This window comes from Rattus rattus, chromosome 6 (genome assembly GCF_011064425.1).
Source record: "Rattus rattus isolate New Zealand chromosome 6, Rrattus_CSIRO_v1, whole genome shotgun sequence".
Classification (NCBI taxonomy): Eukaryota; Metazoa; Chordata; class Mammalia; order Rodentia; family Muridae; genus Rattus; species Rattus rattus.
The window spans coordinates 58,919,633-58,937,154 of record NC_046159.1 but is presented as its reverse complement, the minus strand read 5'-3'; the positions used below and the strand labels follow the sequence as shown (position 1 = coordinate 58,937,154).

The 17,522-nt window shown below is 47.8% G+C and overlaps 1 protein-coding gene across 1 annotated transcript; it reads right to left on the bottom strand.

Annotated features, from left to right (window-relative positions):
• Positions 1-1,096: 1,096 nt before the first annotated feature.
• On the bottom strand, positions 1,097-6,693 carry LOC116902741 (gastrokine-3-like). The gene is given in 6 exon segments (XM_032905089.1): positions 1,097-1,191; positions 1,927-2,068; positions 3,286-3,393; positions 4,880-5,014; positions 5,191-5,244; positions 6,637-6,693. Coding segments are annotated over 6 exon segments (576 nt in total). The 5' UTR covers positions 6,679-6,693.
• Between the last annotated feature and the right edge of the window lie 10,829 nt (positions 6,694-17,522).

Sequence of the window (17,522 nt, the reverse complement as noted above, 5' to 3'; positions counted from 1 at the left end):
AGACTCAGAAATGAGAGGTTCTAGTGGAGCCAACTCCAGGATGTAGGATGTTCTGGGAAGCACATGGCCAGCAGTGCACAGAAGATGAGGGAGGACACAGAGGATGAGGGAGGCTGCAGGAGATGAGGGAGGCTGCAGGGGATGAGGGAGGCAGCAGAAGATGAGGGAGGCTGCAGAGGATGAGGGATGATGTGGAGGATGAGGGATGATGTGGAGGATGAGGGAGGCTGCAGGGGATGAGGGAGGCTGCAGGGGATGAGGGATGATGCAGAGGATGAGGGATGATGTAGAGGATGAGGGAGGATGCAGAGGATGAGGGAGGCTGCAGGGGATGAGGGAGGCTGCAGGGGATGAGGGATGATGTGGAGGATGAGGGGATGATGTAGAGGATGAGGGAGGCTGCAGGGGGATGAGGGAGGATGTAGGGGATGGGGATGGCTGTGGGGATGAGGGATGATGTAGAGAATGAGGGATGCTGTAGAGGATGAGGGATGATGTAGAGGATGAGGGATGCTGCAGGGGATGAGGGATGATGTAGAGGATGAGGGATGATGTAGAGGATGAGGGATGCTGTAGAGGATGAGGGATGATGTAGAGGATGAGGGATGATGTAGAGGATGAGGGATGATGTGGAGGATGAGGGAGGATGTGGAGGATGAGGGGATGAGGGAGGCTGCAGAGGATGAGGGATGATGTGGAGGATGAGGGATGATGTAGAGGATGAGGGATGGTATAGAGGATGAGGGATGGTGTAGAGGATGAGGGATGATGGAGAGGATGAGGGAGGATGTAGAGGATGAGGGAGGCTGCAGGGGATGAAGGATGATGTAGAGGATGAAGGAGGCTGCAGGGGATGAGGGAGGCTGCAGAGATGGGGGAACCCAAGAGGATAAGAGAATCCATCTGCTAGACCACAGACACTGGAACTTTATTATTTCTTCGTACAAGGTAGAAAATGCACCTATCCCCCCCACTCCCAATCCCAGATTACAGGGGGGCATGGGATGCCAACATGTGGAGTGCGAGGACTGTATGGGACACTTCCCACAGGCAGAGAGGCTGGACCAGGCCTGTCCAGTCCGGCTGACGCAGAGGTTCAGAGCCCAGGGATCTCCCCACAGATGGACAGCCCCATGAAGGATAGAAGCTGGAGCTCAGAACAGGAGTCTGGGTCCATTGCCCCGGCGGTACCTTCAAGAGGAAGGATCCACACTTTAGAGACAAAGCGTCAACAGGGACATGGGGCACCTGCACTGGATGAGCACTCAGGCCAGCGGATGCCCACCCTGGCCCCTCTCCCCTGGCCCCTCTCACCAGCCCTCGATGTAATCACCTCTTTTTCTTCTCCTATTCCCTTATTGTGCTTCTTAACCCCTTAGCCCAGCATGCACTGGTTCTCTCCTGTTCTTGTGTTTTGAAGAACTCTGGCTTGTGGGTTTAAGACCAAGGTTTAAGAGAGGGGCGCCAGCCGTATCGCTGACAGCTTCTGGACCCCCAGGCACATCTTGGGTGTTTTAGCCTCTAGCTAGGTCAGCTCCTTGGGTCACTGATTTCCTCCCCACCCCCACCCTGACCCCCATCAGGGCTGCCAGCCACCTGCTGCTACTTATAATAGTTAGGCTACAGGCACCTTAAGAAAGAGTAGGACCAAGGACTCCAAAGTCACTGTCCGTCCCCTCCAGTGGGTGTGGCAAAGCTCAAGTCAGGGCTGGGTGTCCATCAGCCATCAAATCCCAAAGCCGTCTATGTCTGCTCCCCTCCCACCATGAGTCTTGTAAGGAATCCCCTAAATCCCAGACCATGCGACTTTCCTTTCACGGGAGAAACGATGGAATGAGCTGTCATTGCAGATTGCTGATAGGTCCTGAAACTCCTCCCTCATCTTTTGACTTACGCATCACCTCGTGTTTCTAGCGGTGAACACACCTTCCTTTTGCTGCCGAGCAAAGTAGGTGGGGACCGCTCTGCATAGGTCTTTTACTGGCACTCCGTATTGGGCCAAGTTTTTGATTCGGCTGGGCAAAACTGTGTAGGTCAGTCCGCGCGTGGGTGGGTAGTGACCGGAAGCCTGAAAGAGGGGGCGTCTCAGATATGGCATAACCGAGAAGGGGTTCACAGGCAAGCTGTGAAGGTACGCGGGGCGATTCAGTTTCCAATCCAGAGTGGATTTCCGGGTGTCTGTAACTGCAATGTTTTATCAAACCTCAGGAGGGCGAAAGAGACTGGCAAAATCTGGACGCAGTGCCGTTTAGCCTTGGGTGCTTTCTCATCTAGAATGTTATCACCGATTAATTTAAAACAGTTGGGGGGCAAGCGGGGGGGGGCGGGTGGATGGGGAGGAAACTCCCTAATAGAAGGGGATGGGGAGGGGTTAGGGGGCTGATGGACAGGAAACCGGGAAAGGGAAGAACATTTGAAATGTAAATAAGAAATACCCAATTAAAAAAAAAAGGAAAACAAATTTGTTGCGTTTATATTTCGTCAATTTAGATGAATGGGACACTTTCAACGTCTCTTTTAAAGATTTGTGTATTTTAGTTTTATGTGTAGGAGTGTTTGAAGTTCCATACTGGTGTGAGTCTCCTTGTTGGGGCTGGGAACCAAACCAGGACCCTCTGCGAGAGGCTCTTAACCTCTGAACCATTTCTCCACCCACAACTTTTAAGACTAGCATAGCTTTAACATACTTTATTTTTTTTTCTAGAGTTAGTACCGCCACCCCCCAGTTCTGAATGCTGTCTAAATGTGTTGATATTTAAGCAAAGTCTGAATAGACTCCATGAGTTGCCAAGGATTTCCTCCTGGTTTTTAACATTTCTCTTAACAGTTCCTATCTCAGTAGAGAGGGTAGGCAAAAATTTCAGCAGTCTTGGGCTTAATGGTAATAATGGCATGTATGGGGAGTGCGTGCGTGTGCGAGTGCGTGTGTGCGTGTGTGCGTGTGTGCGTGTGTGCGTGTGTGACGGGCCAGGAAAGGCAGGAAGAAGAGAGACAGAGGACACGAAATCATTGCAATGTTTGCATCCAGTCACTCGTCTTCTTTAGCACAGGTTGGAGGCATTGGGATGCATCTACATGAGGTCATTGTGTGGGTTACTGATTGACTCAGTTGTGATTAGCTTTGATGGGACACCAAAGTCCTTGAGTCCTTTGAACATGATGTGATTGCATGGCAGGAAGAAGAGACATGCATGGCGTTCCTGTGAGTGAGGCATCGTCTGAGAGAGTGGCTGTAAGTTACCCATAGTAGACACCCACCAGAGAGAACAGGACTCTCTCACTCACCTTCTTGCCCACAGCCTGGGTAATGTCGTCCAAACTTGGGAAGGCTGCTGGGTCCATCTTGGCCAGGACACAGGCCATCTTACTAAACAGCTTAACTGCCAGGAGGGCCTTAAAGCAACAGAGAAGAAACCTGTCATTCAGTGAGCCTCAGTACTAATGCTGGCCTCAGGGGTCCAGTGCTCTGTTATCCTGACCAAAACGCAGAACATCACAGAAGGGCCGCACCCTGGATGCCAGAGCACAGGTAGGATCAGGAGCTGTGGGTCTGCTCCTCCTGGTAAAGGTTTTGTCTCCCAGGATATTCTGAAATGATAACATTAAGGTGTGTGTGCTTGACTGGGTAGGACTGTAATACAACAATTTGGATGGTCTGCTGCTTAAGGGCTCTTAGGAGCCTCTGTTGAAGTTGTTGTTGTTGTTGTTGTTGTTATCTGTAAAACACGAAGAATAGCATTTCTTCCCTGGAGTTGTCATGGAGATGTGGCAAGAGCTGAGGTCTTCACTGCCTGAGGGAATGTCCTGTAAGCTGCAGGGGGCTCTCTGAGTAGCCAGGGGAGTTGGGAGGCCTACACCAGGACTTGGCTTCTAGAGCTAGGTCTGTCCTACATGTCCCTTCCTTGTTATTTGTTCTTCCTGGCTTGGATCACAGCTGCAGTTTGCTGCTTCTGGGTCTGACAGGGCCCAGGCACAGCTGAAGAAACTAAGCCTCTAGATTAGTGGTTCTCAACGTGTTGGTTCTGACCCTTTGGGGGTCAACTACCTTTTTCTTGGAGGTTGCACATCAGATATTTACATTATAATTCACAACAGTATCAAAATTACAGTTATAAAGAAACAATTAAATTACTTTATGACCGGGGGGGGTGGTCACTGCCACGTGAAGAGCCATATTAAAGAGTCACAGTATTGGGAAGGTTGAGAACCTGGGCTCTAGCAGTAATTCTGCCTTTCTTGCGCCACCTAGTGGCCTACTATGGAATGTTTCATTGAGGAAATTTTGCTTGACTTCTAATATCGTCCATCAGAGATTCTGGGAATCTCTTTGGGAAATTAAAGTCAGGGAGGTGGAGAGAGAGAGAGAGAGAGAGAGAGATAACAGAGGAAGATAACATGGTGGACATGGGGAGGGTGGAGAGGACACCTTATGTCTATTCTGAGTTAACAGTGTGGTGGAGAGAATGTGACAGAAGTGGGTGAGGAGGACCTGGGTGGCAAAGGGCTGAGTGGGGAGGGTGGGTGTTGACTCTGTTTGATCCTTCAAAGGAGCACGGGGTAGGAGAGACAGCTTTCAGAGCTGTTTTGCAGATATGGCAACTGAGGCATGCTGGCCAGAAGAATAATCTCCGTGGTCACAGAGCATTTCATTAAAGAGTTTGGCTGAGGCACAGGACTTCCCTTCCTATTATGTACCATCCCAATGGGACTCATTACTGAAGGAGGTGGTAGTTCATGGCCATATTCCTTTAAAATATGGAGTCAAGACAAAGTAACTTCTACAGCACACCCCAGTCCCAGAGGTGACAGGGAAGATGCTTCCATTTGAACCGGACCAAAAGAGTTCTTGTGCATGGTAATAAGTGAGTTCCCATCTTACGTTCTTGTAGTCCATGATTCCATTCCATTCACTCAGAATGTTGTCGTCCTGGATGCTGACCATACCTCGGAAGGTATCGACATGGATGGTCTGGGTCCCCACAGAGCCATCCAGAGGATGACTGTCACTAGTGTTCTAGGAAGAGCAATCAACCAGGAGTAAAGTCAGTGGCCCCAAGTGTCTACCTGCCCATCCCTTGCAGGGTTAAGGGGAATCCATGAGAAACTACAGGAATGTCAGCCCTGGTTATTAGCTTTGAAATGTTTCTGCCAAAAGACATAGGCAGACCGGACCCTCTCTGCCATACTCACCATCAGGGCCAGGGTTGGAACTAGAAAGGCGGTCACAAGAATGGAAGGTGAAATCTGAAATGGAACAGAGGTCAATGCGCCTTGTCCTTAGCCTCTGCTGAGCTTAGACTCCAGGGTCTGCCTTGCTGGGGCAGAGCCTCTGTCAAGGGTCTACAGCGTCTGCCTTGCTCCATCGCTGTAGGGTTCCCAGGTGTGTCAGGACACTGTAGCTGACTGTGCTCACACGGGCTGTGCCTGCCGCTCAGGAGACAAGGTTCTGTTAGTCACTCAAGTCACTTCCACTGTCAATCACTGATAGATTTAGCCAGCCTGACAGACTCTGGTCAGCACGCAGCCTAGACAGCTCTAGCTCAGATCCCCACTCTTCCTTTCGTTACCGGCCTCTCTACTTCCAGGGCTGGGCACATCCTCTGCTCCAGCTCTCGATCCAAACCCCAAATCTCACAGTCAGCTCTGCTCCACCTCTGCCCACCCTCTACCTCTCTGGAAACGGATACCTCCAGGTGTCCTTTTCTCTGAAGTTGCTTACCTGGTCTAAGAAGAAAAGATTATCCACTGTTATGTGCATACTATAAAATTATGTTACGTGCACCCGGGCCTTAAAATATGTGAGTTGCTCTACGTGGTGCGCTCTACCCTTAGAGGGAGTTTTCTGCAGCAGACATTGATGAAGCAGACATTGATGAAGAATAGGGAGCTGGGATAAGCTAGCCATAGTTTCTTGAGGCTCGCCCGGCACAAGTGCACATCATGTCAAGAGGAATCGACAGACAGGGTCCTCCCTTCTCTGCACATCCTTGAAAACTCAGCATCCACTTTCAACTGTAGAAGGGAGATGGCCCTCAAAGGCGAAGGAAGCGGCCGTCTGCATGAGTGCCAGCCCAGTGCAGTGCCGCCTGCCGCAGGCACAGAGCAGCAGAGGGTGAGGCTGCTTATTAGACCACTGGGGGCTGGGTGTGCTCACGCCTGCTCTGAATGCCAGCACCTGGGAGACTGACATGGAGGATTTGGGAAGTTTGAGACTAGTCACAAGGTAGCCTGGACTGTACAGAATGAGGCCTTGCTCAAAAAAATCCAAAGGAACAAAAACACAGTATCCCAGTTGGCGCCACATGTATCTAAATCATTCCCCCTCCCCCCTCCGACACTGGCAATTTGTAAATAAGGAAAACCTTTGCGGACAAGACTCTAGCCTATGAGTGTCTACCTAGCCCCCAAAGAGTCTTGACTTTAAGAAATTAGTTATTGATTCCGTTAGAGAACACCCTTCACTCAGATTCTCCAAAACCAGAATTTCGAATGGAAGATTACATGCCGAAATCATGGTCTGAAAATTCTATCTGGGTTAATTTGCACACTTACTGGGGGAGAGGGGAGCCAGAGCTCCTTGGCTGGTCTGACTGTGAGAATATAACCATTCGCATTCAAAGGTAACAATGTACTCACAAGGTATCTCATGTTGTCTCTCTTCAGCTAGTGCAACGGCATGCATAATAGAATTTTCTGTGACCTGTTATTTCCTAAGTCCAGTTTATATAGCCCTGAGCCTCTCAGGTCTCACTATAATAAGGGACTTGGGAAGTCGTTATCTACGATCCAGAAACTATTGGGGGAAAGCCATTTATGTGATTGCGGTTATCATTTCCTTCTACTAGGTCTGAGTGTTGTTCTTTCTCTCAATAGCTCGACAGATTCCAAGGCAAACACTGGATAAGAATAGGTCTTTGTGACCGGTGTACTCATGACCTTAGCCACTATGTAAGGGGTTATAAGCTACTGATACAGAACCAAGGTGATCACCACTTTTACCTCTTGATTTCTGAAAAGTATTTTTTTCCTAACAGTGAGGGTAGGTTGGAGAAACCTGGTAAAACCCAAGAGACAAACTGAACTACACGATTAGATCGATTGGCAAGCAGTCTGGTTCCTCCCTCATCCGAACATAGATCACACATTTTGCTTGGCACTGCCCTCTGCCTCCACCAACCTCACATCTATTCATTTCTTCAATGCCCCCTCTGGCTAACTGAACTCAGGTCCCAAAGAACTCTCTGATGTTTGGTCCAGCCATGTGGATTTTCTGGTTTTTCTCTTCATTTCAGGGTACTTTTCCTACTAAAACAAACAAAACAAACAAAACCTTTGACCTGCCCCAGAACTCCTGAGACATGAGGAACTCTGACTTCACACAGTGGCACCAATTCAAGTGCTTTCATACATTGTTATTCTCTCAAACTCTGATTGGTGGTGACCCAGACGTCTGGATGGAACTCAAATTCAATAGGGTCAAACATTTCTTCAGAGAGGAGAATTACAGAGATGACCCTGGGCATCAGCTTGATCAGAGCAAGGGAGGGAGGCAGGCAGTTCAGTCCTGACTGGGCTCAGTACAATTTGGCTATGGGAACAGCAAATAGACAGCATATGAGTGCAAACTGCCAGGTCCCTCAGGGTTAAGATAACACCATAATCCTATCTGCAGTGTTCTTGATACTTTCAAAACATAACACACAGCCCACATATTCAGCCACCACTGTCAGCAAGATAGATTATAGAAGAATAAAAGGAAATATAACTTCGTGTTTATAAGTGACTTATAAATAGAGCTTGTAAGTCAATACTACAGTCTTGATTTCAGCTTCGTAGTGCCAGCCGTGTGGGTTGGGAGGAACAGCGCTGTTAACCATTTTGCAAATGGAGACAGACTAATAGTGCCAACCACGTTCAACTCCTACCTCTGTACTAGCCAGGACGATGACTGCACAGCTAAAATCTGAGTTCAAGTCTCTGGGCTTCCAAAGATCAAGCTATAAGGATTTCCTTCCAACCACAATGCCCTTCAGAGTTGATTTATACCCGGCTGCAGATTAAAAAGGCCAAAGGTTCTACTTCTGTGTCACCACCCATGGTCTTCTGTTTTTAGGATTACTGTGTGAACAGCTAACTTTATTCCAGTCTCTCTCCAAGTGGGGAGCAGAGGCCATTCAGTGGGCAGCCAGGTACCCCTCCTCTTATGCTAAGGAGCAGAGAAACCAAACTGCAGGTAGCTGTGTCCTAGAGGGAGAACCATTAGACGATCCCAAATGAGCTTCCATTCTGGAAAGACCTATGGAAGCACACTAAGCTAGGGCTCCGGACAGGAAGGAGACTCTAGACTGTAAAGAGATATGGAAAAATGGCCTCAGGGAATCAGAAGGCCATGCAGAGGCAGCAACGCCTGCCCTTCACCAGCATCCATCACGAGGAGTCGCTAGCAGTCATTCAACCTTCTCCTCGAGTGTTCAGTGACACCAGTCTGGACTTTCGTTCCCTACTCACTGGAGTCTCTGTTGACTGATGAAACAAGGCTGTAATGGAGTGGCCAAATCCATTCAACCTCGGGCTCTTACTGAGCAACGATGTTCACTAAGATAAAGTTTAGAAAGTACCTCCTTTTGAACCTACATACGGTTTTTCGATGTTCCTCAAGCTCTTCCAGTCCTCGGTATGATTTGACAGCTGCCGCCCCTCAGCTATTGCCTTCAGACTCTTTCTAGTCTACCACATACGCTGAGCACATCTGGCCGTCCGTCTTCCCCACGTGCAGCCCTGGCTTTGCTGACTAGCCTCTGTCCATGACCAGAGAACCCATTTCTTCTTTTCTGCCTTCTTCAAGCCATGTTTGAATACCATCGCCCCCCACCAACACCTCCAACCTCTCTGCTTGCCTTATTCCGGGTAAATATTTTTCTTGTAAGCATAGTTCTCTGCCTGTCACCCTTGGGTATGTTTCCATTGGGTTTTATTTGCTTGTGTAGTTGTGTGACCAGGGCATTAAGTTGTATATCGATGTCACTCTACTGCCACGTCTGTAAGTTAGAAATTGTGTTGTGTTTTCTGGTGTAACTGCAGTGCCACGTATGTGGAGAATACTTACTCCAGAGGAGGGATTTGGGAATCAATATGCTAAATGGCTAAAAAAAAAATGGATTTTTATGTAAGACTCATTATCCATTTGTCACGGTTAAGGTTTTTTGTTTGTTTGTTTGCTTTTTTTTTTTTTTTCAACGTGGCACAGACTAGAGCTCTCTGGGCAGAAGAATCTCGACTGAGGAAACGCCCTGCAAGTCTGGCCTGGAGGCAAGCCCATTGGAGCATTTTCTTAATTAGAGACAGATGGGGAGGGCCCAGAGACCCTTTCTTTCTCAAGTTCCTTTTTGGTCACAGTGCTTTCTCACAGCAATAGAAACCTTAAGGCACCACGTTTGTGCCTCCTGGAGTTCTTAAGCAGTGTCTGGTAAATAGTACGGAGCAAATATTTGTTTAAGTCAAGGGCAAATAGTGAAATAGATTCTTTAATGGCAGCGTGAACAAGGAAGAAAATTAAAATATGACTATCACAGCCCTCTCTGTAACCTCGGTTCAGTTGAGGCTATCTGAGAAACATCGTCAATATTTTTGCCTGCAGACCTGCGGGCAGGAGGAGAAGGGGGAGGCCAGACAGGCCGGGCATCAGCGATGCTGTTTGCCCTTTATCTCGCATCCTGGAGCCCTGGCAGGAGTCAGATCCTTTGCCGGATCCCTGGTCCTGTTGGTGTTTGTTCGGTGCACTTTGATCCTCTCCTGGATGCACACACTGCCCGCTGCAAACCGGGACCATTCTGGTCCATGCTTCACGGTCCCCAGCCTCCGTCCTGATGCTGACGTCTCTGCGGTGGAACGATGCTGCTCTTCTCAGCTTTGCAGACCCAAGTGCCCATCGCCAGGGAGGCTTTCCTGTGCTTGTCGTGCATACTGCTCCCAGTTCCTCATTCCGGGCAGAATGTAAAACTCTAACCCTGCCCTGTCACAAGGCCACCAACATACCACTGTCCTGTGACCTTCCTGCAGGTGCCACTTGTTTTATATTCCTGCTTCCATGCCCTCGAAAAGAACGTTTCCATTAAGTAACCTTCCTCTGTTCAAAGCCTCCGGTGACTGCAAGTGTGCTTTCCGTCTCTAAGGGCTTGACTTATTCTGGACGGTCCCTATAACTGGGACCCTGCCGCCCGTGACTTTTGTGTCTAGAGTCTGTCCTACTTGGAGTGTTTTCATTTTAACCGTCTAGCATTCACCAGTACTTCATTTCATTCTGCTGTTAATATTCCTCTGCGTGCACACATCACAGGGTACTCCTCTGGTGCTGGGTATTTGATTGCTACTGCCTTTGCCCTTGTGAGTGGTGCTGCTGTGAAGTGTGTGCTGGTCAGAGTGCTTGCTTTTAATTAATATGGATTTGTACTCAGGAGTGGGATTGTTGGGTTATGTAGTAGTTTTCAGGTTTAACTGCTGGAGACACCACCAAACTGTTTCCATGCGTTTGAACACCGCTATGTTACCAAGGGCTTCAGAAACCCTACACATGTGGGCTTCGGTTTCTCCATATCCTCACCACACTCAGTATGTTTAGGGTATAACCTTTCTGATATGCATAACCAGGCGGCATCTTTGATTTTGCATATTTTTAGCGAAGGAATATATTTAAAACATTGTCTATTTGGGGTGCTTTGTGCAAGCACTGGTGTGCACAGTCATGGATTCGCTCGTCTGTTGAGCAAGCGTTCTTTGACCATCTTCTCTAGAGTGGGTCCTGGGTTCTATGCAGGATGTAAGATGAGGCATTCACTGAAAGCTTCCTGCCAGCTTGAGGCAATGAGATGCTCCCCTCAGTGTGAATTTGCAGTCGATTCTGTCATTAGCAGTTCTGCAGGGGGATGAGGAACGAGAAAGAATGTGAGGACTTGGCCTCGCATTAATGAAGGAAGATGGCAGACTTGGCTGGAATCCAGGAGCCAAGGTCCTGGGAGTTCACGAAATGCCATTGTCAACTTCACAATTCCGTCCAGAATGAGCTGTCAGCTCAACAAGAGAGGACTTGCTGGTGGCCTCCCAGCTTCCTCACTTCTTGCACACGCTCCTCTGAGGATGCACCTGCTTCAAGGATCTGGGAGTGCAGTCTGGATGGCGTCACAACCACTTGATCTTCCTGTAGGTCTGGAGTTGGGGGAGCTTCTTCCTATCAGCTCTTAGGTGCTAACTTGAGCTGGACCTTGGGTCAGGCTTCTCTCCCTGGCATCAGCACAGCCCTTATATGCATGAAGGGTCCAGCCTGACTGTGTTGAACAGTTCTGTTTATTCCCTAAATGTAGGATTGGGAATTATAAGAGATGCTTTGATCGAACTTGTTAACTAATTACCAGCAGGCCTTAATTTGTTCCCTCTCCTTTCTGGGTGGACTTATACATGGCTGGCCCTGAATTTTCAATGGCATGCCCTGCTTTTGTTTGTTGGGTTTACTTTTCTTATTCTTCAAATCAGTTCAGCTCATGTCACATTAACAGATATATTTGAGCGTCTGCAGTGTATTTGGCAACGTGTTAGTAGAAACTAACTGATCAAAACTTTCAAACCTCCCTCTGTGTCTACACAGCTTCTGAGTAGACTCCACCTTCTCTCCCATTTCCTCCCCTCCCCCACACAGCGCAGTCTCCACTGTGTTTTTTTTCTATTTTCCCTTCTTTTAATAAAAATCACTGGATTATTTCTATGAACAAAACCACACATTCCTTATGTTCCAAGAAACAAAAAATGGCAGTCATGAGAGAAATAAGACAAAAATAAGCCCCTCTCCCAACACCGCACCTATCTCTTTCTCTCCTGTGTCAGAAGCCCTGGGAGTCATGGTACACACTGCTCTCTCCTTTCTCCCTTGAGCCTGCCCAGTCAGGGGTGCCCCTAGACACTCCAATGAGTGCCTCTGTGGATCCTACACATGGAACAAGCCCCAAACCGGAAGTACAGTGGTCAGCTCTCAGGCTGCTCTCAGCTGAGGGACCAGAGCCTCTTGATGCCTGGAGCCCCAGAGTCCTCAGAAGGCCTCCAGGACACCACAGCTGTCTGTCTTTTCACTCTCTCTCTTTTCCAACTCTGTTGCAGACAGGAGGCCGTGGTCTTTCTTCTACCCATCTGTGTGTAGCCCACTTAGTGATTCCATCCAGCGTCTGCCTTCCAACACGGCTCCTGGTCTGATGGCTCCAACTTCCTCCCAGCCCTGCCTCTTTTTGGCTCCAGACTCGCACGTCTAACTTTCTACTTGATATTCAATTATATAAGCATAATCATGTTTAAAGGGGCCTCTCTCGCCCTTTCTGTCTGTTGTACATGCACGCACACACACACACACACACGCACACGCACACGCACACGCACACACACACACACACACACACGCACATGCACCCGCACACACGCACACACCTGCTACCCCCAGCCTTTCCATCACCAGGCAGATGACTTGTCCTCCATTCACTCAGGCAATGACTTGAGTTGTGGGTGTGAATAATGAGAGTAGAGAGTGGGTGTGTGGAATTCTGTGGGTATGAGGGTGTGGGGGCATGGGAGTAAGGGGGTGTGGAAGTTAGAATTTAAGACCGTTTCTTATTCTCTCGTAAGACAATTGGTAGGAGGTGGTTTGATCATCGGTTTCCATTGTCAATTCCGTCACAGTAAGGAATGCCCAAGTCTTTGGTGAGAAGACACTTCTGGATGAGTCTGGGGCTTTTCCAGAGAGTATTAACTAATGAGAAAAGCCCAAGATGGATGTGGATGATGTCATCCCAGCCTGTGAGCGGGATCCAGGAGTGAGTAAGAGGGAGAAGGCGAGCACCCTTGGTTGGCACCCTTCTTCTCCTGTGTCATGGTCTGATGAGATCTGAGCAACCTTAAGCTCCCACCACCACAGACCCACCCAGAGCCGTGTGAGCTACAGTGCCACCCACACCACAGGGCAGCACCTCCACGTCTCTCCTGTTGTGATGGATCGAAGATCCCCGAACCCTGAGCCCCAGAGAACTGTGCTGTGGCTGCTTCTGAAGCCATTCTACCACAGGGAGAGAAGAGGCTAACACCATAGGAAAGGGAGGCTCGCTGACTTCAGGGTGTGAGCATGATGGCCGCGCCTGGGTTTTGTGAGCTTCCCACGCTGGGCCTTGGACGTCGGCAGGGACGTTGAGTTTATGCTGCCTGTGGGACTAGACACAGCCTGTGTGCATCCAAATGGCTCCGTGGGTAAAGCAGCTGAGACGGAAGTGGAGTTTGATAAGCAAGAGCTTGCCAGAGGGGATCCTGAGCTATTTTCACCGTCAACCCAATGGAGGTGTTAATCCTCTATCTCTGAACTCTCCTGCAGTTGAACCACTGTCAGGCGGGCCCCCCTGCTGAGGAACGTCAGAATCAGGCAGGAGGGACAGACAGTCCAGGTTCCTCACCAGGTAGGCATAGGGGGGACCATGAGACCTCTGAGCATTTTATTCCCCAACCCTGCTGCCATCACACAACAGGAAAGTGGCAAGAAATCAATGTTGGTCCTGATCATAGGGTGGGATTTCACGAATCTGACTGTTTAAGGCAAAGTGAAAAAAAAAAAAAAAAAAAGCCAACCAAACAAAAAAAGCAAACCAACACAACAATCCCGTGACCTAAAGATAGAGACGGGCTGGCAGATAAGCAGCATCAGTGCATTGTTTTCTTTAAAAATAAAAACTCTGTGAGTTCAAGGCCAGCCTGCTCTACATATTGAGTTCCAGGACAGCCAGAGCTACATAGAAAGACCCTGTGTCAAAAAATAAAAATAAATAAAGTAAAAGCTTGGGGCTGGAGAGATGGCTCAGGAGGTGAAGGGTAATTGCTAACAAGCCTGAAGATTTGAGTTCAATCCTCAGAAGCAACATGGTGGGGAGAGAGAGAGAGAGACCTGACTCCCATGGGTTGTCTTCTAATCTCCACGAGTGCCTTGTGCACACATGCACACATGTGTGTACGTGCACATAAATAAAAATACATGAAATTTTAAACAAGATGGTGCCATTGTTAAGGCCACCACGAGGCTGTGTTATTCTTACCCCATCTTCCTTCCCTGTGTTTCTTACTTCGTCAGTATCGTTATGAGTCTGACATCACAGCGGCTTTGTGTGAAACACAGAACAACTAAGGGGCACAGTCCTTGTGAAGATGAACTTCCAGAGGTAAATTCAAGTCAAACAGATACATGTGTGCCATGTATTGACAACTGGTTTCTGATGTATTGATCTTCTCTTCCCCTCATGGTTTATTAGCATAAGAATTTTGTCTAAAAACCATTTTATTCTTTGTTCTTTTTTATTTAGGAGGTAGAACGCCATATCTTTGTTTCACTTTTACTTCTTTGGTTATTGTTATGATTTTGATATAAAATGTCCCCTCCGAAGATTTAAGAGTTGGGGGCTTCTTCTCTACCTGGTAGAAGCACCTGGAAGCCATAGGAGGCAGAGTCCCAACTGGAGGAAGTGGGCCCATGGGGAACCCATCCTTCCTTTGGGGCTCTGTCCTGTTCTTGCAGGGGGCGCCGATGTGGGAATAAACCTAGTGGAGAAACAGATGGGACAGAGAGCAAAGTGCCATAGGCTTCTGCGACTCCTCGAAGAGTCCCGATCTATCTATCATACACGGTGTAGGATCTGAGATGGCTCCCGGCGCGCGGGTGAGACAACACAAAGGACCCAAGGCCAGGGTGGTGGCTGCTTCCCTGGTCACTGAAATCTCTCCAGGTGACCGACTCTTCTCCTACAAGCTCATGAGCAATCGAGTCAGATTCAGCTAAACAACATATGTTGCGCACCATTTTCCCTTGAATGAACGTGCTCTGGCTAAAACACTGTAAACAAGCTTATGTACTAAACAGTGAGGTTAGATCTGCACCCGATGCTGATCTCCAGAGTTCAAATCCCAGGAGTCTTCGTGGGCTCCGCCTCCACATTCTCTCCATTTCCCGGTCCCGTTCCAAAGTCTTGGGTCAGATTCTCCCTCACTCTGGCTTCCCTCCTTCTGCCCCCTCCCCATCTCCTCCCTCTTCTGTTCTTCCTCTCCCCTCTCTTTCTTTCTCTTCCCTCTCCTTCTCCCCTTCCTTTCTTCTTCCCCTTCTTCACTCCCACTCTCTTCTCCTTATCAGCTTCCAGGAGATGTGAAGTCAGCAGCAGCCGTGTTTTCTCTCTTCAAGGCCCAGAAGTAACTGGGTAAGCACTGAAACGATGTGGGGGAATGACACCCCCAAGCCCCTCCCCCACACAACTCTTTTCTGGGGTTTTGTGGATCTGAGATCAAACATTTCTATAGAACATTCTTCTCTTCCTCCTCCCCTTCCCTCCTTTCTCCTCCTTCCCTCCTCCATCTTACCACTCCTTCCTCTCTTTTTGACTTCCCACGTACAATTTTCAACTCTTTGCCGAGCCCTGTGTACCATGGGCTTCCTCAGTACAACAGAGAGGGATTGGTTAAGACTTGATTAAAGAGAGCCGTGTGAGATCACAGTGACAGGCCTGCCTTGGGCATCATCACACTGGCTTTGGAGGTTGGCTCTGGCATTTGAAAGTTGACAGGAGGTGACAGGTCGTATCAGCCAGTGCAGGTGACATTAGAGCCATTACATCTGTCTTTGAAGCCTACCATCTAGGACAGCAATTGTTTTGCCTTTTAGGCAAATTTCAAATTGCACAGAGGATGCCCCCTATTAAAGCATCAGTGACAGGACAATTCCCTTTTCATTAGCACCTCGGTTATGACCCCCCTCTCGAGAGGCTACCACCATGGTCGGCTGACGTGTGCCTAACCGAATGTTTTAACACATGTATTCAGAGGCACATGCATTCTCACACGTGTCACATTTATTTCATCACACCGTCCCTTCATGGTGCTGGGGAGTGTGCTGGTATTCTTGGACGTGTTTCGTCCTCTTACGTCTCTGCTCAGTAAAGACCCAGGATGGTTTATGGAGCCCCTCATCATCCACAGGAAGCCAGTGTCTTTTACCCAGATGTTCACTTGTCTTTAAGAAACATCTCCTGCTTCTGTCATTCAAATTGATAAAAATCCATGATTATTTTGCACTTTCTGGATTATTAGTGAAGATTTACAATTTTTATATGGGACCCTTCTCCTTTCCTATGAGAGGCTGGCTTGTATTTATACTTTGTGCCCTTTTAAATCAGCACTTAAAACTTAATCTATAGAAATCATGCACACACACACACACACACACACACACACACACACACACACACACCCTCCTTATTTTTTGAGTGTCTCTCTGTATAACCCTGGATGTCCCAGAACTCACGATGTAGACCTGGCTGGCTTCGAACTCACAGAGCTCCTCCTGCTTCTGCCTCCCAAGTGCTGGGATTAAAGACATCTCCATGCCTGCCTATAGGGATTTCTTTGTGCATTCTTTGTTGAAAGAATTTCTTCTTGGAATTTCACGTGGTTTGACTTTGTTCATAGCTCATCAATTACACAGAAGATTTTCTATTTTGATGTAATCAATGACTTTAAGGTTACTAAAATTATTGTTGAAAATGCTTTCTTACTTTTTAAAAAGAAGATTTATTTTATTTCTCCATGTGTGTTTGTCTCTCTCTGTCAGTCTCTGTCCCTGACTCTCTGTCTCTGTCTCTGTCTGTCTGTCTCTCTCTCTCTCTGTGTGTATATGCTTGTGTGTGTGTATATGCGTGTGTGTGTGTGTGTGTGTGTGTGTGTGTACACTTATGCATCACATGTGGGTGCAGGTGCATGTGGAGGGCAGGAGAGAGCATCTGATGTCCTGAAGTTGGGTTGCAGGCGGTTGTGAGCTGCCGACTGTAGTTGTTTGGAACTGAACTCAGGTCCTCTGCAAGAGCAACAGGCAATCATGGCTTCAGCTCAGACTTTCCTATTTATGAAATATTTTCTTCAATACTACATAGCCATATTTTAGAGTTTAAATATAATTTATTCAGGGTTTACTTTTGTAAATGTGTGGCTTGGGTTTTAATGGGCAGCCTTATTTCAATACTATATATTAATACTATATATTAATATTATATATTAATATTTTCTAGCTCATTTAAATGTTACCTTCATTGCATGCTTGATTCCTAGATACTCATCAACTGCCCAGTTTCCACTGTGTTATTTCAATATTTTATCTATTCTCATTACAGTAGCATTTTTGTAACTATAGCTTTCAAATACTGTTTTTTTTTCCCTCCATCTTTCCTATTTTAAAGTGTCTCATCTCTTTTTCCTCACTATTCCCAAATGAATTTTAGGTCACCTTATCCAGGACCTTTGATTGACAATGCTCTTTAGGATATTTATTAATTACCTATGAGGTCAGGAATTAGGGATCGTATAGTCTTTTTCTACCCTGAATTTGTTGTGCATTGTTGTTCTGGTTCCGCTCCCTTCAAGCTCTACCAGTCCTTTCTCTGATTCCTTCAACAGGGTCCTATTCTCAAGGTGGT